Below are 19,471 nucleotides of genomic sequence, written 5' to 3'. Positions count from 1 at the left end.
TTTAAAAGGCTGGTTGGTAAATGAATGGATGAGGTCTCATTAAAACAGTGTCTTTTCAGTCATAAGCTTGGCCCATGTGTCGAGGTTTTAGTTTGGTGTCAAGACTGGTTGAAGGTGGGTTTCCCGTGCAGCATTCATTGAACAGGTGGTCAAGCTAATGTGATTATTTATGAGTTATATATCTTGAAAGCTACTTCAAATCGCTCATCCACTATGGCTAAGTTTCTAATGTATGTTTAAACGCCCTTTTAACCAGCGACGAGGCCACCTTTTTAACTGCTATTCATCGTGCAAAACATGACACTGTGATACCGGAAGTGCCACGAGAAAAAAATAGTTTTTTTTTTACAGCCAATGAAATGAACCTATATGAACGCTAAGCCCGCCTTCGCATCAAATTGGCCAATCGGAGTGCGGTACGGGAACTTCCGCCTGGGAGACTGAGCATGTCCATTGTACGAGGTGTTCTGAAAGAGTACCGCGATTGTTGAGGGTCCAAGCCGTGAAATACGTGATTTTTACAAAGTAGTGTGAACACCTGAAGCCGGTTTCTGCGTTTCTAGCACGGGGACGTAACCGTTATTGTTATATGACGAAGTAACCAGGAGGTATCGGTTTGTTCGGGGGACAAACAGCGACGGTGCACCAAAGGAATTCGTTCATTAGCGGTGTTGCTAACACTGGACGAAGCGTAGGTTAGCAGCATCTGTTTGTCTGTTGTGAACTGGATATCAGACGGAGAATGAACTCAGTTGGTGGCCTATGAGTTTGGAAGAAGGTCGCAGAAGTGAGGAGACAACATCACGACCTAGCTAGTCGCTTAGCCTAGCTAGCTTGCCAGCCGTTGTCTTTCACAGCGCAGCGCCTGAACAACAGACTTTAAAAGCCAACCTAACATCGCTTTGTTGGTGTTTTTGTTTTTTGCTACTGCGCAAGAAGACTCAGGCTTCGCCGGGATGAATGGGTTCAGCACCGAGGAGGACAGCCACGACGGACCGCCTGCCCCTCCGTTCTACGGGCAGAGCTGCTGTCTGATCGAGGACGGGGAGCGATGCGGCCGCTCGGCTGGTAACGCCTCCTTCAGCAAGAGGATCCAGAAGAGCATATCGCAGAAGAAGCTCAAACTGGACATCGACAAGAGTGTAAGTGAAATTAAAACGTTTTTAGTCTGTTTGAGTGCTTTATGGTGACTGAAAGTTGGCTTCAGGGGGGAAAGTTCAGAAGCTGTCAGCTGTAATGGCGTTGACTAGATAGCTCGGTAGTTAGTAACAGGACATAATCACACTTTAATGCAGCTTCAAAATGTTGTTACTCTTGTGCCAATCTTGGTTCAGTTGTACTGTTTAAAACCAAAATGTGTCCTGAGCCGGAGTGTTCAGTCGAAACGTGCTACCTATGCCAAGCGGCTCGTTTCATGATTGCGCATGCGCGGGACCAAAATCCGGAGAGCCACAGTTCAATCCAATGCAACCTACTTCAAACCATAGACTGAAAACTCTCATTTTCATTGCGTATTTTAACTTATAAACATGTAGATATTTGCATACACTCTTTAATGTGTTACTGTACTTCTAAAGCTCACCTTTAACACACAGTTTAAATAAAACGGGATGAAAAACAAACCTCATGCTCTGTGCTATCTTAGCCAATGTTAACTCTGCTTTTCTACTCGATATATTACCCTCCAGAGAGACCATTCTCCAAACATTTCAGACACCTGTCTCACAAAGTACCCCGGTTTGAGATTTAGAAACGCAAGTAAATGTTTCACGTTAGATTGGGCAGCATTTATCGACAGAACACCGGTGGTTTAAATGTCAGGCTATTGCTGTCTGTGTGAACTACCATGGCGACGTGCAAGACAACAGAGTCCCTCCCAAACCAGTGCTGCGTTCATGTGCTCCTCGGACGGTCCACTGACTCGAGTTGGGGGAGTCGTAGTACGGAAACGGCATGGACAGAGAAGATAAAATGATTAGTGCATTGATGCTAGAAGTAAATCAAGTTACATCTGTTACATCTCGACATCATATCAAATTAATAATAACTAGATTTTTAATGTAAAGTCAAATGTAGCCAGCTTTCACCTTCATCCACCATGTGTCAGCATAAAACCACCCTCTAGGTATTATTCGAACTTTTGGAATCTTTCTATGAACTTTATGAAGAAGGAACTTGCTTTCTCCGATGTTTTTGAACACCACTTGAATGAGGGGCAGCTCTCATTTCAACAGTTTCCTTAAACAGGCCTCCGCTATTCTTCGTAAGATGGCTGTTGCCAGGGAAGCTGACTGTGTTGCCCAACCACAGTCATGCTAACTTGATCCGCCTCATTCCAAGTAAAATGCAGCTGAACGTTGAATAAAAAGATCCTGATCCTCATGCTGGATCTTTATGTACTTTTCCTGTGTGTAAACCTGTGTTTTCAGAGCCTTCGTTTTTACACCACGCTAACACAATGACAAAGTGTTACACTCTGAGTCAAATCCAGCTTGGTGATCTGTCCATAAGTCACTGTAAATGATGTTGTGTTCAGGTTTCTTCCTGCTAAACCATGATTCTTCTTAACCGTGCCTCCAGCCTGGGGGAGGGAGACACTCCTGCTGTGTGCCTTGTACCTGATGAGTACTTAGCACAATAGTTTGCATACACAATGCACAAAGCCTCAGAGGAACCAGGGGGTCTTTATGGTCCTACAGCTCATCGTCCCCTGGGGCCTTCATGCAAACAGCAGTGTCACCCACAAGAGTCTTCTTACACGCTGAAACCAGAGCTTTTAATCTGCTCTGAGATTCCCAGAAAACATGTTTGGCTTCTTGGTAAACTGCAGCGTGCGTTTGTTTTCTGTGTTTGTTTTGTGGTTTGGCCTTTAGTTTTCCAAGTATGTTAGGCGTGGGACTCCTGATAGGTCACATGTTGTATGTTTTGCCCAGAGGAGCTAATGCACATGAGGTCACATGAGGACAGGACGCCTTCAACTGTAGCAGAACATGTACACCAAAGAGCGTTAGATGTTTAAGTTAATGCAGAAAACCTGCGCTCAGAACTTTATCAAATCTGATTCTATTTAAAGTGCTACAAACATATTTATGGGAAGTATGGAGGTCTTCACTGGACTGATTGTCTTGTGTTATTGATGCCTGCTCAAGTCATAGCCTTTCTTGTTTTATAACATCTGATCTTGGCAAAGGCTGCAGCTTTGAAGACATCAATTAAAAACTGAGTTAGAATTTAAACTCTGTTGAAGTTTGGTCATACTGGAGCAAAGGAAACGTGCTTGGGAAGGATTTCATTCATACAACTATTCACAACATAGTCGTAATTTTGTTGACAGACGGTCTAATGATGCTTTTTGACGTCTTCTGTCTCTATAGGTGCGACACCTCTACATCTGTGACTTCCACAAGAACTTCATCCAGAGCGTCCGCAACAAGAGAAAGAGGAAGACCAGTGATGACGGAGGAGAGTCCCCGGATCATGATGTGGAGGTGCCCGAGGTAATACAGCCTGACATGTTACTCATTTTACAACACAGAGGTCAACGTAGATGCACGGTTTATAAAGGTGTAGAAAGTTATTTCACAGAGGAACGAAAGAAACTGGATGAAAACAATATTGAAGTTTATCATTCTCCCTCCTTTTGAGATAGTTTGATTTAACCTTATTGAGCTGTGCTTGTTTGTGTAGTTTATTCCTTCAGTGACCCATTTTCTAAGTTTAATCTCCTTTAAAAGCTGAGTAGAGTCCAAAGTAAATCATTGACATGTCTCCAAAATAGAGGCGATATGGCGGCACGTTATCATTCTCTCTTGGTTGACTTACTCACTGATTGTTACCTCTGTTGATCTTTCAGGTCGACCTTTTCCAGCTGCAAGTGAACACATTGAGACGCTACAAGCGACACTACAAGCTGCAGACCAGACCAGGACTCAACAAGGCCCAGCTTGCAGAGGTAAAAGCACACAGAGAAGTGATTGCGTGAGGAACTGTTGTGCATGTAGTCCAAACTATGAAGACCAAGGTCCTAGTTTTGTCTTTGGTAGAGTCCCTTGTCCCTAAAGGCTGGTTTATACTTCTGCGTCGCCCCTACGCAGCAGAGGCTGACGCGGGCGGGAGCTCTACATACTGGTGCGTCGATGTGTCCGTGTCACGGAGCAACACTCCACTGAAACGCTTGAGGGCAGTGTGGTCTCTCTGATAGTCAGGTCGTCTGTTTCCGGGCCCACTACGATCTGTTTACTTTTTCACAAAGGTTCCGACGTGTTACGTTGATTTACAGCTGACACATGTTGCTGTTTATTATACAGACATGATAACATGGAAGAACAGAGAAGAGACATAGGAGGAGATGAAATACACGGCCGATATGCGGGTAACTCGGAAGTGCTGTAAAGCGGGAAATACAATGCCACCGAGTGGACCAATCACAGGGCTTGCATTCTGCGTCGATTCAGCGCATAGTTACATTTTGGAGGAGGTGCTGGTCAGCTACGTGCGTAGGCCTCTGCGTAGGCACAGGAGCTACGTGGACCTAAGGCTCCTGCTCTGGAGTCTAACATGTTAGATAAGTTGGAAAAGGTCAGAACAGGGTTTGCTGAATGACCCTGATTAGTGAAGCCTAAACTTTAGGGGCTACCACATAGCTTGAACCACCAAAAGAGCATGAGATAAAAAAAAAGAAGAAGACAGAGACGGAGCTTCATTTCAAACTTAAACTTTAATCCAATAGAAAGAAAGATTCATTATAAACCTACTTGTTGCTGCAGGCAGTGACAAACCACTGCCCAGGTTTGATCCCTCCGTCCTGTACCTCTGACAGACACTGATTAAAAGGTCTCTGACAGACATCAGACACCTTTTATACCTAAAGTTTTTAGACTTTCTACGAAATGAAGGCGACAGTATTCATCCTCTTTGTGACTTATCTAGAAGAGAAGTTTGTCCTGATTAGGGATGCAAATGACTTATTCTCCGTGATCGATCTTTGAAAACGTTAACGATCAATTATTGATTTACCTTTAAAGAAAACTTTGATGTTTCCTGTGACAAAAACAACACCAAATGCATTTTTATTTCCACAGCAACACATTGCATTGAAGAGCTACGAATCATATAAATGCGTGCAAAAAGTTAACATGCTAAATATCAACGTGTGGAGCAGGCTCATAAAAATGATCTCAGCTGACAAACAGTCATATAAGGTGAAGGCTCAGACTACAGCATGTGGATTTACTGCAACAAGAGAACTGAACAGAAACACGTTTCAGACTCGTAGTGTCCAGGAGCACAACCGGGTCAGGGCAGCAGAAATTCACATCAGCTGAAAGTTATTTTATGTTGTGCATGTAGAGCAACGTTTTGCTGCTCGCCTCAGTTGTTTTCTAGTGTTGTATTTGTGGAAGCTTCCTTTTGTTGTCCTGACATTAACTCAGAATTGGTCATCTGTGCTGAAGACGAATCCCTCTGCTGTCCACTCTCTTACTGAGACTGAAACAAGTGTTTCACATTCCTAGGAGTGACACTGAAAACCTCCCAGTGTGGAGAACATCAGGACCTGAATGTCCTGAAGAAGTTTGATTTGTGAAAGGTTTTTTTGGAGTTCAGTGCATGGGGGATTTGAGTATCACCTGCACACAACCTGGCTAGTTTGAAACATAAACAAGGTGTGGACCAATGCAGGAGCAAATACATCTTCAAATCTGTCCTCTAGCGTGGATTATGTGAGTCAGCAGTCGGTGCGGGAGGGAAGGCAACTGACTTAAAAGATCTCACAGACTCTGAAAACAAACACACAGATCTGTCTGTGCATTGTGCCAACATGCAAATACATCTGTGTTTGACTTCTGCCCCCTGAGGCCTGTTTACCTTCTACCATGCAGATAAAAACATTCTTCATTGTTCAGTTGATGTTTACATGTAGGTAACTGTTCACAACACACATGATCATTAATGTAGTTCATTTAGAAGCAGCCCTCCTTTCTTATCTCTGCTTCTGTCAGCGTCTCTGCAGAAATGTCCCGTACGTGTTCTGATCACAGTGTGCATCACAAAAACAAACACAGACACCACAGTGACTTCTTCTTCCAGGCTCATGCAGCCCTGGTTGTCGAGGAAGACACGCATGTGGTGCTGAAGACACTTCTCTAGCTTCATCTCCTCTGAGACTGAGCATGGAGCTTTTTGATCCGTCTCATCATGGTGTCTGCGCTCTTTGATCTTTCATCCATGGTGCAAATTGCTGGAAGTATGGAGGGAGTTCTGCCTCTCTGTTCGTTCAGTTTTTACCCCTGATATAGATCCACTTCAGGTCAGACTACATCACATGTATCTCAAACTCCCGCCAGTAGATGGTGCAAGTTAACCTACTTTGTGTCAGGTCAACTTAACTTTCACTGCAAACTGTAAGAAGTCACTGACTCTTGAAGTTCCATGCGTACCAAAATCAATCAGCCACAAAGCACTTCTTAACTTTTTGGGGCAAAAATCCCCAAAAGTGTGAGGATGAAGATGACGAACAGCCGGCACCACCAGAACTCACACAGGTGGAAGCTGCTGCATTACGTCTGCTGCCCTCTTCATCCTCTCTCCCTGGCTTGGTTGGAGTTTGGAGGCCACTTTGAAAGATAGAAAGAGGAACTTGAATGGCTGGGTTCATTGAAAGGATGATGACCAACACTCTGTGAACTAGGGATGTCAATTTTAAGTATTCTACAGTCTTATAAAGTGAAGGCCTAGGCTACTATTTGTGGTTTTGCTGTAACAAGAGAACTGTACAGAAACATACCTCAGTGTCACAGTTCTAGTTTTCTGTCTCCTCGTTCTTATTGAGAAGAATAAACATGTGCACTCAGTCAGGTGTCAGCCAAGAGCACAACCGGGTCATAATCAGTCCAGCGGCAGAGAAGCCCAGATTGATCTGATGTTGCTGTTCTGCAAACGTAGCATACCACCAATTCCCACCAGTCTTCTTCCAAAGGTAGGGAAATGTCCTGTTTAAAGTTGTAAACCTTCGTGTCCGTGTCGTTGTAGGCAGCAGTTGCGTATTGATCTTCTTTAAAAAGAGACCTGACGCACAGTCGCGGCCGCCAGCTGGAGTGTCTCAGCTGATTCACATCGAACGAAACGTGCTTTAAACTTAAAACACCTTCCTGATAGCTGAATGTTATATGAGACCACATGATGTTTGTTCCACGTGAAATTGAAAATTGAAAACAAAAATGCCTGTGTCGATGAAGTTCTTGACATACAGTTAATTGATACTCGATTAATTGTGTGAACATTAAATGACAGAATCAGTAAACATGGAAAGTGTGGGACGCATTTCAAATGAAGAAGTGTTAAAAAGAGGACGAGACATTATTGAACAGGGCACAGAAAACACTGCAGCACAGAGCCAGTGAGTGAAGAGCAAAGATGAGCTGTGCATGCAGTGTCGACACCGTCTGCAAGAATGACTCGATTCAAACTCCTGCAGATATAAATAATAGTCTGACATCCATCAGTAAAAAAGACTGCGAGGTGAAAACATGAACCAAGCGGGAGAATAGACACGTAGATTCAGCTTTACTGTGTTAAAGATGGTTGTATTCTTGTTCTCAGACAGAATCAGTGGTCATTTTGTCCATCACGGTTTCAAGGAGGAAAAAAAAGAGCTTGATGGAGCAGTTTTTATTCCTTAAGGATCTTTTGAATTCGCCCTCTGTCGTTCTTATTGCCTCACACTGAGCTGCTCTCATTGCCTGCCTCTCTTTCCTCTCTGCCCCTGGCCCCGTGTTCCTCATTTACTGTGATATACGCAGTGTCACAGCTCCTACTCCTCACTAATTGGTGGAGGGGAGATTGTTAGGCTAATTTGCTAAATGGACAGGTGGACCCGGTGCAGCTGGCTGGACCTTAGTCCTTACAAATCCCTCCTGTGTGCAGAGGTCTCAGTCAGCGGGGGGAGGACCGGGGCCAGGTCGGATGTGACTCGGCTGTAAGTTGAATGTTTCCCCAGGCTGTTAGTCAGGTTCAGGCCCTCGTATTAATGAGCCTCCCACGTCATTAATAAAGAACCAGTCAACAGCCCGCAACCAGTTACAGCTGTCCCAGCACGTTCAGGAGGAACGGGCTGCAGAGCGGCTGCACGCTGAACTCAACACAGAGAGTCTTTCTCTGAATCTTTTCCATTTCCATGTCTTCAAAGTCAAACTTCCTCCTTTAGAAACACAGTGATGTTTTTAAAAACCTTTCAGCTGCGTGTCCTCCATCAAACACTTCAGAACACTCTCAAAGTTTCTCTCTCGGGTGTTCTGTGAGACTCTTTGGGTGTAAATGTGAGAATGAGTTAGTGTAGAGACAAATCTAGTATGGTTATACTTTCCAGCAGACTTTAGCAGAGCTATGCTGCATGGTTCAACAGGACATTTACTAACAGCTCACAGGGTTACACAGACACGGTGTGGAAGAGTCTCTCTCTCTCTCTCTCTCTCTCTCTCTCTCTCTCTCTCTCTCTCTCTCTCTCTCTCTCTCTCTCTCTCTCTTTTTTATGCTCTCTCTCTTTTTATGCTCTCTGTTGAGGAAATGTCTTAAAACTTCTGAACTTGGACTCATGGTTACCAGAGCCAAGACCTTGGTCAAAAGAAAACTCACATCGTTGTTAACGTGTTGTTGTTGAGGATAAATTGCAGGGCTAGTTTATTTATAAAGCACCATTCATACAAAGAGCAGTTCAAAGTGCTTTACAGAGTTAAAAACAAAACAATAACATAGTAAACAGTGTTGGGTTTTATAATTTATTTAAGTGAGGAGGGAATATTAGAAATGATCAACCCTTCACTGCTCTGAAGTCCGTTGCTTGCAGAATCTTACCCGCAATTTACACATGATGCGTTGCGTTGTGGCTGCGCCGCGAGTTTGCTCCGTCTGACGGCTTGCGCCCTGCTACACAGGACGCATGTTTGGAGCGTAGCGCCAGCTCAGAGCAGGCAGGATCAGCAGGGTTCAGTATACAGAGAACCATATACAACAACAGGTCACAGAGCCTTTCTGTGGTTGAATTTCTGCTCATTTTGGACAGTATTCCATTACTTTTGTGCTTCTATCATCACTGAGTATGCTGCAGAACTATAATCTTTTGTTTGTGCGCTGCGCATCCGTAACGTGACGCTGCGCATCCTGATCTCGTCTTAACCTAAATTAACTCTTTAATCGTTGGATTCATCTCAGAACTTCTTCCCAAGGATTAAGACTCACACATCGAATCTTTTCTGTTTCGAGTCGCTTCCTGATGCTGGCCCAGACCTCTTGACAGCCCCGCAGGGTGCCCGTATGCCCAACAGCTTCATTCCAAAAAGGCTGTACCTTATCAGAAAACCACCAAATTACCAAAAAGGTGACAGATGTTGACTCAGGACTCACAGTCAGCTTACGAGCCACTACCTCTCTGTGGCCACCCGTCATTAGACTGCTGTCAGATTCAGGATTAGAGAAGAGAGTCATAGGATAAGGGACATGAGACTGCTGTCAGGTCTGTCTGCTGTCAGGTGTAGGGCTGGGCGATATTGAAAATTATGTTGTCACGATAAAATATGTCATATCAGTCGATATTGATAATTATCACAATAAATATCAAATATTTCTCTTTCTCTTTCTCTTTCTCTTTCTCTTTCTCTTTCTCTTTCTCTTTCTCTTTCTCTGCCCTGCCCTGCCCTGCCCTGCCCTGCCTGAGGAACCCTCCAAAATATGTCATAAGGAGCCATCTTGGCCGTGTTATGATTCCTCAATTATTCCAACAATAATAATAAAAATAATTATAATTTCATTTTATCTTTTACAGATGACTACAGATTATTTACAGAAATATAAAATACAAATATGAAGATTTAAAGAGGAAAGATGTTCAGCTCTATGATGTGTGTATGTACAGTACAGGTCTGATGTGTGTATGTACAGGTCTGTGATGTATGTACGTACAGGTCTGTGATGTGTGTACGTACAGCTCTGTGGTGTGTGTATATATAGGTCTGTGCTGTGTGTAGGTCTAATTAGATGATGGTGGAGGGATGTTCACGGGGTTTGGAGCTGTTGGGCGCTCTCTTCCGCTCGCAGCAGCTGTAGCATGCTGCAGTGTTTGCACATTGTGGTACCTCACCCAGCAGATACTTCATTTGACAAACAACACAAACTGATGTAAATTCTTTGTGCGTGTCTGTGATTAGTGGGAAGAATGTGTCTCTGATGTCCTGGTATAGAGGACAGGTGGTTAAAAAGTAGAGCATGAGTCCACCTCATGCTGGGTGCAGTGGGTACAGACTCTGTCTTCTTTGGGGAGCCAGGTCTGTCGGTGGCATCCTCTCTCAATGGCGAGGTTGTGTTCACTGAGTCTGTGCATGGTCAAAGATTTCCTCAGCTTTGGATCCGTCACAGTGCTCAGATATTCTGCCACACGGTTGATTTTGTCCAATGTGTTAAATAGTTTTCTTTTTGTTTTTGAATCATTTGGTTGATTCTGATTGGGTTTCTGTCTGAGGGCTCTGCTTGGGAGTATAGTCCTAGAACCAGGTGTCTGAGGGGGCAGCTCTCTGACAACTCTCTTGAGGTCAGGGCTTTGTAATGGAGTGTGTCAGGGTCACTATTCTTTAAATGGTTGTAAAATTTAAAAGCTCTCTTTTGAATTTTGATGATTAAAGGGTATCGTCCTAATTCTGCTCTCTCTCTCTCTCTCTCTCTCTCCTCCGCAGACTGTGAGTCGTCACTTCAGGAACATCCCAGTGAACGAGAAGGAGACGCTGACTTACTTTATCTACATGGTGAAGAGCAGCAAGAGCCGCTTGGACCAGAAGGGCGACGGCGGCAGCAAACCGCTGGACTAACCCACCAAACAACAACAGCAACAACAACCACAACCACAGCAGCAGTAGCTCCAAAACAAACCAACAGAGTCAACAAAAACAGAGACAAAAACAACAACAGCAGCTCACCAAACCTGGACTCCACTCAATGCAACCAAAACCAGCTCCTCCTGCGTCCCCATCACTGTCCTGTGACTCACGATGTCCTCAGAGGACGCTTCCCCCGGCTGGAGGAAGTTCAGGGTTGAAACTCTGATACGCCTCCACAGAAACAACGCAGGTCCCTATAGACTGCAGAGGACCAGGACTCTCTCTGCGGGGTTCTGCATCCTCATGCTGTAATGTTACTGTCGATATGTACAATAAGAAAGTGTCTGATCTGAGGTTGAATGCAATGTTCAATATGGCTGCCTTAAGAGTGAAGAAGACGAGTGGAGGTGTTCTGCCGATATGACTGTTAACACTTTGAGCCCGAGGGATGCTTGTGCCAAACGGAAAGCGTTTTGGAGCCGAATGATCCGGACTGTTTTTGTTATTTTTATAGTGAGTGAATGAGTTCTTGGAAGGGGGGGGGGGGGGGGGGGTTGCCTTTGCTGAAGTTTAGCACATCAGGAGTCAAAACCTTTATTCTCAATGATTCAAACACAAATGCAATCCAGTCCCAGTCGCCCAATCCTACCTGGGCGTGATGCGTTCAAAGACTGATGCTGGTGAATGATGTAGCTTTTGGACATGACCCACTGTTTTCTGTGCGTGTGAACACACATTTTTTTATTTTTCTTGTAGCTCATTTTCTTTTCATCTCCATCCCTTCTTTCTTTAGTGCAGCCTTAGGTTGTACAAAGTCCCGTCTCTGTTGTTTTCCTGGCTGAAGAGGAGCGTGTGTGTGTGTGTGTGTGTGTGTGTGTGTGTGTGTGTGTGTGTGTGTGTGTGTGTGTGTGTGTGTGTGTGTGTGTGTGTGTGTGTGTGTGTGTGTGTGTGTGTGTGTGTGTGTGTGTGTGTGTGTGTGTGTGTGTGGTGGGGGGGGGGGGGGGTTAAGAGTAATAGCTGGTGTCATTTTTATATTTAAGAGCAGCATCCATATCTTAACTTTTAATTTGATGTTGCCATACCTGGATGTATTTAAAGATGCTGCGTTCACACACGGCCCTGTCGACTGTGCTGTCGTTTCTTTTGAATGTGTGATCAGTTAGGAAGTTGCCCTCGATGCCTTGTTCTCATCATGGCTCATAAAATTCATTTTATTGGAAGTTTTCTAAAGAGGTCTTAGAAATAGATTCAGATGTTTAAGCCTGATTTCACGCTGGTCTGAGTTTCTTTGAAGAAAGTTGCAACAAGAATCTAATTTGGTGCCAAAAGAGGCAATGTGTCGACCTTCTTCTCTCCTTTTTCAAACTGAATGCAATGTCCCTTCTTTTATTTATTATTCTATTTGTAAGAAATGAGTCAATTTCTCCGAGTCCAAACCTCCACAGTTCTCAGTTTGTGAAGCAGACAAACAGGGCTTACTGTTCTTTATCATTTGTTGGATTGTCCCTTTTTTTTCAAAGTCATAAGCCCCGATGAGAAACAGCCAATGATGATATGAATCATGCAATATGAAGACTCAGATCAACAACGCGCTCCTGAAACCTGCTGGAGACTTATAATGGCTTTGCATCACTTTGAATTCCTCCTCGTGTTCTCTTTTAAATGACATCACGGTTTCACACTCTGCGGGGGCTATGTGTCGTTGTTAGCTCTGCCTCCTCCTCCTCCTCCTCTTCCTCAGTCACACAGTATTTCAGTTTGTCGACTTTTAACAGGGTTATTGTTTTCTTTTGTAGTCGGTTATATTTCAGTTGTGCTTGTAGGTTTTGTTAGCATCATGTAGATAACACCCAATTTTATTAACAGATAGGCCACGCCACATTAACCTTACTGTTGTATTAGAATAACAAAACATATTTAAAGATGGCTGCTTATTGCTCATAATGAAAATTATAATAATAAATGTATTGTACAGAAGGAAGAAACTGTTGTTGTCCTTGTGCTTGATTATTTTTTTCTGCAGTTTTTAACACAAGAAGTAGAAACATATTTATTCTTAATTTATATAATAATAATAATTAAATTTTTAGGTTGTTAAACTTTAAATATAAGGAAAAAGAAAAAGGGAAATTGAAGCTTTGCTCTTTTTATGCTGTGCTTTTTTCAGTACCAGTGTTTGTCCACTAGGCGTCACTGCCTAATTGTATTATTTGCCTCCTGCACTCGGCAGAGCAGCACAGATCGGCGCTTGGAAACATGGAAAACAAACCAGCGTAAATGAGGCAAGTTGCGTTTGGTTTATCTCTTTACGTACTGAAAACCTTCTCTTTCAGGCAGAATATAATTAGTCTTACTCAACCGCTCTCTATCATTTCTCAAACACCTTTCTCTAATGAGTTAGGTGTAAAAAAAAAAATGCAACAAGACGAGTCCTCTGTATGTCCTTTAATGCAGGGGTTCCCAAACTTTTCATCCCCTGACCCCCAAAATACAAGTGCTAAAGACTTACGACCCCCACTGTCCCTCAAAGTGTTTTAATGTGGCTTCATTTAGCTGGTCTGCAGAAAATTAACCTACTTGTATGAGAATGTCACATAGTCATCTGGCAAAAAGAATGGCAGCAAACTCATCACATTTTCTATTTTCAAGGTTTTATTTCAAAGTAAGCTGCTATTTTTTTCGATATTTTTTTACTATAATGAGTTAAATTTATTATTTGAGATAACTTAAAAAAAACACATTCTAGAAGACAGATTTGTGATTTGCGACCCCCACTTTAGGAACCCCTGCTTTAATGCAATTTGACTTTAAATTTGTTAAAGATTAATCTAATATAACAATGACATGTTACATTTGGTAAAGGAAATTTGATTGTTTTAATGGTGTCCTACAGCTTATGATTAATAAATTAAAGTGGCGTTTACTGAACGTTAGGACTTTTCTGATTTCGAATACGAGTAATAATCAAATGACTCCTTCATGAAGACTTCACTTTCAATTAAAGGTAAGATAGAATATGTTTGGAATATCAGCCAAAAATAAATACAAATGTATTTCTTGCTTATTATCGCTTACAATTTAAATTATATAGGCCAATTAAATCCGTACAATATCACACATTCAATCGAAATAAATCCGAGGAAGCGATCCAAAAATTAATTTTGGTCGTGGTTGTTTGTCTAGTTGAGTCGAGGTAAAGTAAAAATTGCGGTAACAGAATGTGCCCCCAAGATTGGGTTCAGCATAGAAATATTACCACAGGCCTACATGAATGATCAATGCGGTGTTTTATGTTTCTCATATCACTGATTGTTTTATTTTAGAGTTGAGAGTCCTCTCTCTGACTGTTACCGTTACATTCCCCCCAAAGAAAACAAGTATATATTGAGGGACAGCAATAGTAATAATAATAATGATTAGAATTAGAATTAGGCTATGCTAATGAGTATAATATTTGTTATTATTATGATAAGCCTAATTTATATTTAAAAATAATAATAAAGGAGAATAAAACCAAACACTTTCACGACAGCTGGAGTGTTTAAAATAATTCATTTATTTACTGAACTATATATAACTTCACATCCAATGTACACTTTCACCCACACTCCGCACAGAAACAATAACGCACACTTTAATCCTTCTTTACTTTCTCGACATGTCCGTGTGAAAGCTGCTGCTGTGCGTAAACTTAACATTCATGTCTCAGTCTGTGTTCGTCTCCTCAGAGCGGACAGTGACTTCAGTTTGAGGTAGATTCAAAGAATTCAATAATATCCCACAAGAAACATCAACAACAGACGGGGCAGGCGCACTGCATGGCGCAGGGACCCTCACGAGCCGGACTGTGCCACAACCAGCGGGATGAGACTTTGACTAAAACAAGTGTCCCTGCAGAGAAAAAAAAAGTCTGTCCTCTGTTCTTATTTATTTATTAAATCTAATATTCCAATATTTATTATTAGAGCTTATGACATCCCAGTACTATAAACAGCCTTTGTATTTTTGTTTTTTGTACATTTTGTAATACAATCTCTTGATCAGGTAGCCTATGAAATGAGAATTATTAGAATTATTAGAATTAAAGCACGCGAGACTGAGTCAGAAAAATAAAATAAAACATCTCAGTTGAGGGAAAACTAAGTCTTTATGATTGTTCCGTGTCTTATATCTTCTAAACCCGTGCGCTTTAAACGTAAACACACGGCCATCTGTTTAAAGTTAATTTAAAATGATTCAAATTCCCTGATTTGACACACACATGTCAATAAAACACGTGATCAGGTACCTCACACTGGATATCAACAGATACGTTGTTTCCTCTGTGGCTTCTGCTGCTGCTGATTGTGGTAATGCAACATTTAGTAAATAATCCCGCGCCTGAAGAAACAACAGAGCTTAAATCAAGTCAGTGACTCCTCCCTGCCCCACACTTTCAGCACTTTGCAGTTACTCTAATTTTTCAATTTTCTACTCCATCAAATGTGGAAAACAAGACCTCTCGACGCCAGAGAAAACACATTTTTAGAGGAGACAGATGTTCGCTGCTCCGTGGCAACATCTGGACTACAGTACCGAGGGGCGCAGAAATACCACAAATATCAAAACACATACAGGCAGATATGCGCGCAATGTTTGAAGCCTCACGAGGACAAAGAAGACCAACCAAGGGGCCACGATGATGTCGTCCTTCTCCGCTCACCTTGTCTTCATGTTGTCCTTTCATTCTCTCCTTTTTGCGCATCGTTGCACGTGCACAGCAGTGTGTTTGGGTTCAGTCACTCAGTGGTTTTTTATCTGATTTGAGTCTCGGAGAAAGAGGAGGACGAGGAGGAGGGAGAGGAGGAGGAGGAGAGGGGGGTCACTGGTTGAGCTCCAGAGCCCAGACCTGCTGCGGCCACCCGGTCCGGCCCTTCACCTTCTTCTCGGCTCCTATAGACTCCTGAAGGCCGTCAGTCTATGACACCAAACACACATCATCATCAGCATCATCATCATCATCATCATCACCATCATCATCATGAACAACAACATAAACAGTATCAGCAGCAGCACGGGGGCTAAATTACAGAATCCTCTAACTCAAAGTTAGGCTCAATCACAGACTGAATATTTCACAATTTCCCGTGAAACACACTGATTATTGGTTCTCCTCTCGCGCTCCGATAACGCTGAATTTCTTATGAAATCTGGCTCAGGCTTTCGCAGAGTGAGTTATCCTAAACTTTACCAAAATAATCACAACACGCCATGTTTTCCAAAAGGCAGACTGGCCTTTGTTATAGCCTGTGTAAAATTAAATAAGTACATAAATAAAGTATCGTCAAATACATTTTGCCTATATAAATAATGTTTAGTTAATTTGGTTACATATGACTTTTTGTGTCATTTATAGGCTGGGTCAAATCAGCCAAGTGTGTCAGCTTTGGTTTTTTAACGTATTTACCGTTTTACACTTCTACAAGAGAGGGAAATTGTATACTTTAAAAAAAATAATACAAATGCGCATTGATAAATGTACAACAAGTTGCCATAATAAAGTCAAAATTTGGGACCTTGAAAATATAAAGTGTATGTAGAATAAAAACATATTATAAATAGCCTACACCAAAAAGCTAACCCCATTACCTTTAAATATAGGCCTATGGCTTTTTATTTAATTATTATAAACAACATTTTTTAAAGGGGATATTTATGTATTTATTTGGAGTATATAGCTCCGGTGGTATTGATATAGCCACATGAACAACGAACGATGAAACACCATTTAATGGCAGAGACGGTACTTTAACAACAGTGACATTTGGATGTATTGTGCAAAATACAATACATCTGTATTTAACTTTCTAGTTAAGTTGCATTTGGCTGATATTAAAGCAACATTTAAAAAATCTAACAAATAAAAAGAAATCATATTCTGACGTTACAAATAAAGTAAAGTTATAAAATGTTCTTATATCCTCCTCCACGCTGACATATTGTCCTTCAATTCAAACCCCTCACTTTAAAATAATAATAATAATTTCAACACGAGCTACCTCCCTGTGTCTGAGTTGAAGTTGAAGTTATTGTGAAAAGACATAAAGAGTTCTCTACCGTCAGGTCACCTACCGGCTCCCGTTTCCTCTTCAGATCCCTGTTTTCGAATTTCTTAATCTCGGCCTTGAAGCCCTCCGTCTCTCCGGAGTCTTTGGCCAGCACGTCCATCAGGTAGGCGATGTAACTGGTCGCCAGGCGTAAAGTTTTAATTTTAGACAGTTTTGTGTCCGCGGGGACGTTGGGGATACACTCCCTCAGCTCTGCGAAGGCTGTGTTTATGCTCTCCGTCCTCCGGCGCTCCTTCTTCGGCCCCGACGTCCTCCTCTTCCCCATCCCGGCCTGCAGACCCTCCAGCCGGGCGTCATGAGTCGCTCCGGGCGGTCCGAGCTCCGCGGCGGGGTAGGGCGCCTGGATCTGAAAGTCCGGGGGCATCTCGCCGTGGTTCACCACCCAGCTCTGGAAGTAGGGTGCATCCTGGTGACACCGCTGGACGAACGGGAAGGGCTCGTGCATCAGGTGGTGGTGATGCTGGTAGCCCCCGATCAGGTTCATGATGAGCTGGAGAACTGAAGAGTTCGTTTCCGGGATGTCCTTCGCCCTTTCGTTTTCTCCGCTGCTGCTGCTCCAAAAAGGTCTCTGCGCGTGAATGTGCAGCCAACAGAACTCATTCAAGACTGTAATATGTATCCACTCACACGCATTAACGAGTCAAACGGAACAAAGCTATAGACATTTACATCGTCGTTATTCTGACAGCGACTTCTGCCGAGGCGAAACAGGCCGCAAAAACTCAATAATCCCAGAGAAGAGATCTCGGCGATGTTTGATGCTCCACTTGTGTTTCTTTCTGCGATCGTTTCCCGGAGAAGGTGCTCTGATTCGCCAGAGAAATTTGACCCCACAGTAGGTGTGAGGCCCCCAGGTTTATATGGTTTGGATGTCAGCGTGGAAAGAAGGCAGCCAATAGAGGAGAGCGGCCGAGATGGGAGGAGTGTCCGGAGAGGTTTGCAATAACATGCGCCATGGTGCCATACGCTCACAGCACTGCATAAGGAGAAAATATCTTACTGTATGAGCTGGTTGCTTGCTACTCAGACATGCACACAGGAAAAAAACCGTTTTTAACTGTCAGAGGTTTGCTGCAAAAATTAGCTCAATAAGTAAGTTTGTTTGGCCTCTTTATTTCATGGAGAGGTTTTACGCATAGAATTTACGCACCCGTACATGGCCATGGCTATTTTTATGTATGATTTTCAAAATGCAGCAAGACAATTCTTATCTTGTTTAATTTAATTTCCAGCTCGTGGGCGATAATGCAAAAAAAAAGAAAAAAGAATAGGCTATATAAACACACAGCAGCAGGGCTTACAATTAACAACTGTGTCTATTTTATTAAAGTTGCGCAAATTTTAAAAAGGTAAACCTTTTGATACAATTATACCTTTCTCTATATGGTTATTCAAAGACATTTTAATTGTCCCACTGTATGCAGGAGTTAATACAAAAGATTAAGAACAAGAACCCTTAAAAAGTAGTCATTTTAACGGATTGAAAGTCTCTTGGTATAAGACGAACACGAAATCAAGGAATTCACAAAACGTTCAAATCAGTAACATTACAAAACATCTAAAATCTGATATCAGTGTTAGTGTTCTTAATTCTCAACATCTGACGCAGTTTGTTAGTTTTCCTGCTCCATGCTTTTTGCTTGTTTGAAGATTTAAGACGAATTTTATAAATATTTTCCTGAACGCGTAATGCTCGTTTTGTGCGCATTTTATCAGATTCCTTTCTTTTCCAATAAAAACAGAAGGGATGTGTCAGTGTGCTCTGCGAAGTGTAAATTAACAGATTGATGAATTATTTGGTATGTTTGGGACGGACACAGACTGCGGCCTGTTGGCATTAAAGCCTCAGCAGTATACTTTTAAGAAAGGGGGGCCGTTATCAGCGCATTAATTCCCCACAGCTCCTCATACTAAACACGTCATCTTATCTCCATCGCCTAAAAACATTATCCCATTACATTACATGACCTTGACGCGATTTAGAAACCATTTACGGCGGGGTCTTATCTAAATACAGCCATAAATCAGGAGGTGTCACCCTGCTGCATGCAGGCTTACATGTATTCCATAAAAGCTCTCCTGCTCTGCTCTGTGTTTACAGCTCGGCCCTGCGCTGCATATTTCACCGTCAGCCCGAGTTACAATAAATAATCATCAGTCACAACTTTATGTCCCTGATTTTACACGCATGTACAGACTCTGCACGGAAATATTCCCAATATAGTCCTACAGAGTGGACATGCAGAGTGCGTCATGCTCCAACATGTTACCTATACCTCTCCCTCTTTAAAACCCTGTATGTTCCTTCTTTCAGGTTCCAGTGACAGTACTTTAATTTTTTGATTCTCATAATTTTACCACCAGTTAATCGCACTCTTATCTTTACTTTACACATATCTCTGTTATTGTTTGACCAGATGATGTCTGAAATATGTTTTTATTTAATATGGAGACGACGCATTGAACTATACTGACTGTGTAATATTTGTCGCGCTGTTTTGT

General features: G+C 42.4%; 2 protein-coding genes across 3 annotated transcripts; one reads left to right on the top strand and one right to left on the bottom strand.

Annotated features, from left to right (window-relative positions):
* Positions 1 to 391: 391 nt before the first annotated feature.
* sap30l (sap30-like) lies at positions 392 to 12,847 on the top strand. Its single transcript, XM_034683169.1, has 4 exons — positions 392 to 1,142; positions 3,375 to 3,497; positions 3,854 to 3,952; positions 10,722 to 12,847. Exons 1-4 carry the CDS (start codon positions 957 to 959, stop codon positions 10,851 to 10,853), a joined length of 540 nt encoding a protein of 179 aa, XP_034539060.1. The 5' UTR covers positions 392 to 956; the 3' UTR covers positions 10,854 to 12,847.
* Positions 12,848 to 14,434: 1,587 nt separating this feature from the next.
* LOC117812422 (heart- and neural crest derivatives-expressed protein 1-like) lies at positions 14,435 to 19,022 on the bottom strand. 2 transcript variants are annotated; one of them, XM_034683166.1, is made up of 2 exons: positions 16,959 to 19,022; positions 14,435 to 15,819 (listed from the first exon to the last, which is right to left on the bottom strand). In XM_034683166.1, the coding sequence occupies exons 1-2, from the start codon at positions 17,451 to 17,453 to the stop codon at positions 15,724 to 15,726; spliced, it is 591 nt and encodes a 196-aa protein (XP_034539057.1). In that variant the 5' UTR covers positions 17,454 to 19,022; the 3' UTR covers positions 14,435 to 15,723. The 2 variants fall into 2 exon arrangements, with proteins under 2 accessions (XP_034539057.1, XP_034539058.1); XM_034683167.1 differs by having other exon boundaries at positions 16,974 to 19,022.
* Positions 19,023 to 19,471: the final 449 nt, after the last annotated feature.

This window comes from Notolabrus celidotus, chromosome 5 (assembly GCF_009762535.1).
Source record: "Notolabrus celidotus isolate fNotCel1 chromosome 5, fNotCel1.pri, whole genome shotgun sequence".
Taxonomy (NCBI): Eukaryota; Metazoa; Chordata; class Actinopteri; order Labriformes; family Labridae; genus Notolabrus; species Notolabrus celidotus.
The sequence above is the reverse complement of the archived record's forward strand: the minus strand, read 5'-3'. Positions and strand labels throughout refer to the sequence as shown.